This window comes from Pecten maximus, unplaced genomic scaffold (genome assembly GCF_902652985.1).
Source record: "Pecten maximus unplaced genomic scaffold, xPecMax1.1, whole genome shotgun sequence".
NCBI classification, from domain to species: Eukaryota; Metazoa; Mollusca; class Bivalvia; order Pectinida; family Pectinidae; genus Pecten; species Pecten maximus.
In genome coordinates this window covers 1,764-8,820 of record NW_022979530.1, presented here as the reverse complement: position 1 = coordinate 8,820, position 7,057 = coordinate 1,764, and the positions used below count along the sequence as shown (strand labels likewise).

General features: G+C 36.0%; 2 protein-coding genes across 2 annotated transcripts; one reads left to right on the top strand and one right to left on the bottom strand.

The window, feature by feature from the left end:
- The first annotated feature begins 460 nt into the window (after positions 1–460).
- Positions 461–4,087, top strand: LOC117318835. Its single transcript, XM_033873777.1, is given in 6 exon segments — positions 461–896; positions 899–1,004; positions 1,318–1,473; positions 1,783–1,903; positions 2,375–3,011; positions 3,909–4,087. Coding segments are annotated over 6 exon segments (1,635 nt in total).
- Positions 4,088–6,338: 2,251 nt separating this feature from the next.
- Positions 6,339–6,831, bottom strand: LOC117318834. The gene has a single exon (XM_033873776.1). The coding sequence runs from the start codon at positions 6,829–6,831 to the stop codon at positions 6,361–6,363; it is 471 nt and encodes a 156-aa protein (XP_033729667.1). The 3' UTR covers positions 6,339–6,360.
- Between the last annotated feature and the right edge of the window lie 226 nt (positions 6,832–7,057).

The window sequence follows — 7,057 nt, the reverse complement described above, 5'->3', positions numbered from 1 at the left end:
GGATCGGTACTCGGACCAACATTGTTTTCCTTATACATAACTACCTTCCGGATACTATTCATTTGCACGACATAAAATTCTTCGACAACCTGGCGTCGCAAAATACTTGACTGTGCTCTGCCTCTCTTTACACGGCAGTGGTCTCGGTATGTGACGCTGTTTTAGAATCAGATCACTTTGCCTTACAAGGAACCTCTCTATACCGGATTTTACACATTACAGTAATATGGACCGTACAGTGTTTAACTAAAACGCGCAAACTTTTTATCCATGAGGAGTCTTTTCTCGAATATTGACTGGTCTTTTATTTTTTATGTAGAGTGTGGAGGGGCCATAGACAGGGTTTGATTCTTCTGCAATAGACCGTCTTCCAGTTTGCAAGGGCATAAGCGGTATTTGTATGACAGCAGGCGGCCTTGTCACGTGATGTCCGACATCTGACATATCGAAGGTAAACAATATGGCTGCTTGCGAGAGCTTTCTTAACAGCAACGTCGATGTATTGCAGCAGTTTTTGAAAGTTAGAGGAATAACTGTGTCCAATATCAAGAAAAAGTGTTTGATAGAACTATGTTGTGCCGTCAATAATTTAGATTTACCTGTAAATCCCGATTTTCAGGGCATTTCACCAAAAGAATGTACAAGAATCAAACTCGCAAATATAGGCATTACAGAAGACCCTCTTTATCTGCCGGGGTTTTCCAACGATTTTTCAGATATACCAAACTTTACTCTTTTCGATGTATTTAATTACCTTTTATGTTCACGTGCTGAGTATGATAAGCGCAAATTAAAAGCCTGCAAGTCATGTGATGACTATCGCCTTTTCTTTGATGGTCACGTTGAAAATTGGGAATTCGATCCATTGGGAGAAAGTCGATATTCTCTATTCCGGGCAAAGTGAGACCAACGCAGAGGACATCTGTAGGATTATATGACCTTTGGATTTGTTTGGGAAAGGAACACGGAGATATAGCTGTAGCATGCTGTACATGCATTGGAGGGTAATTATACAGAAACAAATATACACATACACTAGTGTACATGTACAGTATACAATTTGCATTACACAGAGTGCAGATTGCAATAGAGATGGATCAATACAACAAAACAAAATTTCAAACGAGAACTCTTAAATGAATATTTATTGCAGTAACCAACACTTTTTAAACAATAACGGCCTTAATTCTTCCTCTCTTGTTAAATATAATCAAAGTTTGGAACAGTATCATCATACAATGTAAATAAAAATAAAACAACATATATTAAGACATACAGGTTCATTTTAAGACCAAAACAAGCTACCTTACTGTTTAGGGCTGATGGAGCATGCCGGCATATAGGTGCAGTTCTTTATGAGATGGAAGCATTTGAACAAAAGTCATGCACTGATGGAGAAAATCAGTGGAAAAAACGACCTATGCAGCATGATTGTCCAGTTCCAATTAAGAGACTCAAAGCTGTCAAGGCAAAGTATGTGTATCATGTTTCTCTTAACAGATAATATAGAACTGATGTTTGACTAAGTACATATCTTGCCTGTTATACATGTAGCAAAGTGATAAACATGAAAGTATTCATGACCTATTAAAAAAATGCAAAGTATAAAAATAAACAGTTATTTTTTTACAAGAGTATAAAAGCAAACTTTGCATTAAAGATTACTGATTATACTGCATCATGGATACAAATCCAGTTTGAAAATTGCAAGTGCAAATTTACACATTAAATACCACAACATTCTCAACAAATTTTACATATATACAAATAGTTTTCCTTCAGATATGTTTCTGCCGATGAGATTCCATCAAACAAGAGTCGACTAGAAAATTTTGATCCGAGGGCAAATACTGATGAGCCAGATGACCAAAAACTGAATGATTTGTGCGATTCTTTAAAAAAGGTTCTTACATATAATTCACTGATTTTTTAATCTACAAATCATATTCATTGCAGAAAACTGTATTTTCCTTAATAAAAAATTAGAGCAGTTCAAAATAACAATTTACAGCTTTGGTATAGGTATAATATAATTTTATATAAAGTGTAATGAGTTTTAACCAGAAGTTACACAACTCGGACCAAAACATTCTGTACTGGTATATTGTTTTACACTGATGTCTGGTTTGCCGACATGATATAAGTCCAGAAGGAAATGACAGGGATTCCAACTAAAAAAGGGCCTGTTTAGACAAGTTAAATTGTACATGTACATGCAGAAACATATGGGTGATATGCTTTAATGTGCGCTACACTCCTCGTATTTCAGATATCATCAAATATTCAGGTTCTTGATGTGCTTGAGACTCAATTCGATGAAAACAACAATCTTCTGAACTGGATGAGAAATGCAAGCACTTTTACATGACTAATCTATGTGACAAATATTTCAATGAAATGCCAAATGTTACCAGTGATATTATTTCTGAGGATAACATTCATTCAGTTGGCCAAAAGAACTATTGAAAACCTTAGAGATGATATGTCTGCAGATGATATTTCATATGGAGAATCAATCACGCAAGGTCAGTCTGCAAATAAAAATTGGAGTAATATGAGAAAAGGCAGAATTACTGCATCTAACTTTTGTAAGGTGTGTTCAGCTGTAAATATGAACAGAAACCCAGAATCACTTCAGAAGCAATTATTGGGAGAGTATGGGGATGTTGAATCTGCACCTTTGTTGTGGGGGAGAAAGAAGGAAAAAAGTGCTCTGGACTTGTACAAGAGGGTCATGTACAAAAAACATAAACACTTTAGGTTAGAAAAACGGGGACTTAGAATATTTGGAGATTTGCCATTTGTTGGATGTAGTGTTGACAGTCTATCTTTTTGTAAGTGTTGCCACAATTCACCTAAAATTGTGGAAGTTAAATGTCCATTCAGCCTAAAAAACAAACTTCCTAAGGAAGTTGCACTTTGTAAAGGTTGTGTATTGGTGAATGGATCTTACAAGCTGACATCCCAATCAGAATACTATCACCAAATCCAAGGTCAAATGGGAATTTATGGTTACACATCAGCTTATCTAGTTATATATACTAAGCATGGTATTCATGTTGTAGAGGATATTGAGTTTGATGCAGATTTTTTTGCAGATATGATTGAAAAAATGAAGTATTATTTTAAAAATTGTTTAATGACGAGACTGATTTTGAGACCGAATGTTTAACACTAAACACTATTTTTGACAGCAATGAAAAATAGAACCTTTTTACTCTTATTGCCTAACCAATCTGTAGGTCTGATCATATAAGGTCTAATATCCTATAATAGCACAAGAATGAATCCAAAATGCACAGTCTTGTACCATGTATGTACAGTGCTATTAAATGTTATGACTTATAAATTTACAAAAAATCATTTCAAATTACCTCTTTGATATAAAGTATACACACTTGTGTATTTACATTTAGTTTCAACCTTCAAAACTTTCTTATATGAACAATTGTACTTAGTATCCTTCTGAAAAAGCATCCATTACGTATTCATATATAAAAACATAGATTGTTTTAGCGTGTACAGCATGTATCATTGTATGACTTATTACTTGATAAAGTATGACTTATTACTTGATAAAGTAACAGACTTCACTCATGGATTGAAATTGATGAGCAGTTGAAATACATGTAATGATTCTTTTTAAACTGCAAAGTAGTGTAACAATTTTTACAATACATACTATCCGTCCATGCATGTAAAAGTAGCATGTGTATAATATCAGCAACGGTTACTTAACTAACTGTTTATCCGAGTTACATAGTATAGCTCAGACTAGAACAATTTTGTTATAATTTTCTTCATCTTTAAGGGAATTAGCTTTTGCAAAATTTCAAAGTTCTTGAGTCTGCCAATGGCTCTTTCTACATGGATTCTAGCATGAGCTATCCTTCTTGTTTTCGTCACAGCCTGTGGGCACAATTGCTTACCATTAGAAAATGGAGGGATGTTCAAAGTAGCACCTCTGAGAGCTAGCTCTCCATGGATAAGGAAGCCTCTATCGGCCATAATGTCATCTCCACGTTCCACTTTGTCCAAAAAGTTAGAATCCACCACAATCCCTTTGTCAGAAATGATTCCAGAATAAAGCTCAGAAATAAAAGAAAATGTACCAGTAGGTGTGATACTCGCCAAACATTTGAATGTATTGTGGTGTTTATATTGCGAAAATGTAACTCTTTGTGCTGATGGCAAGGAAGGTTTTTGGACAAATATTTCGGTGCAATCTATAATGCTCCTAGTTTTGGGATAATGATTAAAACAGGCTGGTAACTTATGGCGAATCTGCTCCCTACTTGGCCAAAGGATAAGATACTTGAGCTCAGCAGCAATTAACGATACCCAAGTTATCACTATGCGACTCAGGGAAGCTTCTGAAATGCCAAACATGTTACCATTGAAGGGTAATAGTGTCGATTCCTCTCCTGAGCCTCGTCAATGTGACGGCTAACTCTTCTTTAAGTGATAACATTCTTTTCGGGCCTCTGTGTGGAGTCTGAAACAAACACAAATATTATAATCTATTTGGTCCTTAAAAGATATAATTAAACTTCTAACAGTTCTCTGGCCAGGAAATATACACAATCAAATACATATTGTATAATTATCATTCGGTTCAGTTCATTTGATTTTTTCATCCTAGGAACAGCCAGGGTTATTTAAAGATATGTCAAGTTTATGTGGTTGAGGGGAAAGCTAGTGTTTACAGGAAAACGTCAAAGTATCTAACAATATATCCCACAATGATTTCAAAATCTTGTCACAGAGTTAGAGGGCTTGTGTTAAAGTATCAGTTAACCATTCAGCCACCATGGTCCCCTTCATTATGTGGAATCTTTTACTACATTGTACTTAATTTTGATATCATCTGTCATTTGTATGACACAAAATACACATGAATATAATGTTAACATAAATGTGTATATAAATTTGTATACATGTGTAACCCTGGTAAATACTAGCCGCCGCAGTACACCGCTCGGCTAGAGAGATCTTCTCTTTAGCTCCATCGGTTGAGCGTAAGACTAGTAAGCCAGGGGTCCCGGGTTCGATCCCTAGCGGAGGCAGTGATTTAAATTTAATTAATCATGCGCTCTGTTACATTGGCGCCCATGTAGGGACTCGGGAATGATACTCATCGCTGCTTGCGAAAGCATCGCTGTTATTCCTGGAAACTCGAGGACGAGTTCTTTCCTGGAGGGGGAGTATGTAACCCTGGTAAATACTAGCCGCAATACACCACTCGGCTAGAGAGATCTTCTCTTTAGCTGGATCGGTTGAGCGTAAGACTAGTAAGCCAGGGGTCCCGGGTTCGATCCCTAGCGGAGGCAGTGATTTAAATTTAATTAATCACGCGCTCTGTTACACATGTACAAAATATTATACCTGTCTTCCATTAATTTCAGCGGTCTCAGAACTTCTCCAATAGGTCATCTTTTCTACTTTTTCTCGCAATAGGTTAAGAAGAAATGTAAACATCAGAAGAGATAATCCTACAAGGTTAAAAAAAAGGAAAAAATGGCGTTGCAAATACTTATAAACTATATGATATAAGTAAATGATAAAGATTGTACATAGATATGAACTAGGTTTTTTCTTCAAAAATAATTGAAACACTTCAAACTATATAACATTATTTTGTTTGCATCATATACCCACTTATCCCTTTGCTGAATGTTGGTTTTAGAAAGGAAATTTATTATTGTATTGTTTCAATATTATTGCTTAATATGAAAACATAATATGAATAATATATCGCATTTCCAATCTTATTTTACATACCTGTGTAGTGTTTGCAAGAAACATAGTCTCTAAAGATGTCTCTCATCATCAAAGTCCTTTTCATCACCCCTTCATTTAGGAAGGCACCATCAGGAAGATGGGATATATCTTGCATACCTATGTCGGACTGAACTTCACCATTCATAGCAGATTTGTTTGGAATGTCCCTCATGGCATATTCATGGTCACTATTAAATGGTACAGCAGAATTCCACCCATTAGGCTGATCCACTACAAATAAATAGTAGATACCCTATACAAAACTCAAGTTCATTTTTACTTTTACAAAAAATTAAAGGTCACAGATTACTCAATATCAACATGATTATTATGTATGAAATGACAAATAAATGTAATTTTGTAACATATATGTGATACACTGAAATAAAATTCTGTACTGTATGTATAATATACCATATTTTGTCATCTTCTTGACATGGCAATATATACTGTACTGAGTATACATTCTTATTTACAATAATGCATGTACATGCTTATGTAGCACTCAATAAAGAGAGACTTTTGAACTTGCGATGTATGTTTACGTTTATTGCAAAATGTCATAGATAATTACAAATTCTACAAACATACAAACTTACCATCATCATCATCATCATCACCACCATCTGGCGGACTTTCATTGATTTCCATAGCTGACGTGAAACTGTCACAGACCTCTTCAAACATGGACGGGGTAGGGACTTTATCCTCCAGACTTCTAACAGTTCTAATGTTGTTTTCATGCACTAACCTTACCAAAGGGGGCCTTCTCCTTGGCCGAAAAGTCGTCGAACTATGGCCAGCTTTCGTTGGAAAAGGGTTCCTATCGGTTGGTCGGCCGTCAACGAAATGTTTACCGCATGCATAACTGTGTTTGTTTACATCTTTCACCGTGAAGTTCTTCCTGCTGCATGCATGAACCCACTTCGAACTCTCTTCCCGTCTAGATTTAGGTTTGGGAATGGGATAAAAGACAACATCCTTCATATGATGACGATCCTGGTAACGCGAATCACTGTTGCATGTTCCCCAAGCACACCGCTTCACCATAATGCCGTCATGCAACTTCAAAACACCGCCATATGCACATGTCATCGGAGATGTCGGACATCACGTGACAAGGTCGCTTGTATTATAGAAAACCGCTTATGCCCTAGCAAACTGGTAGATGGACTATTCCGAACATTCCGACATTCTGACATTTGTCAACCTTTATCTGACAATATATTGCATATATCTCCGAAGAAAGAATCGTGATTCAACACATTGTTTCAAT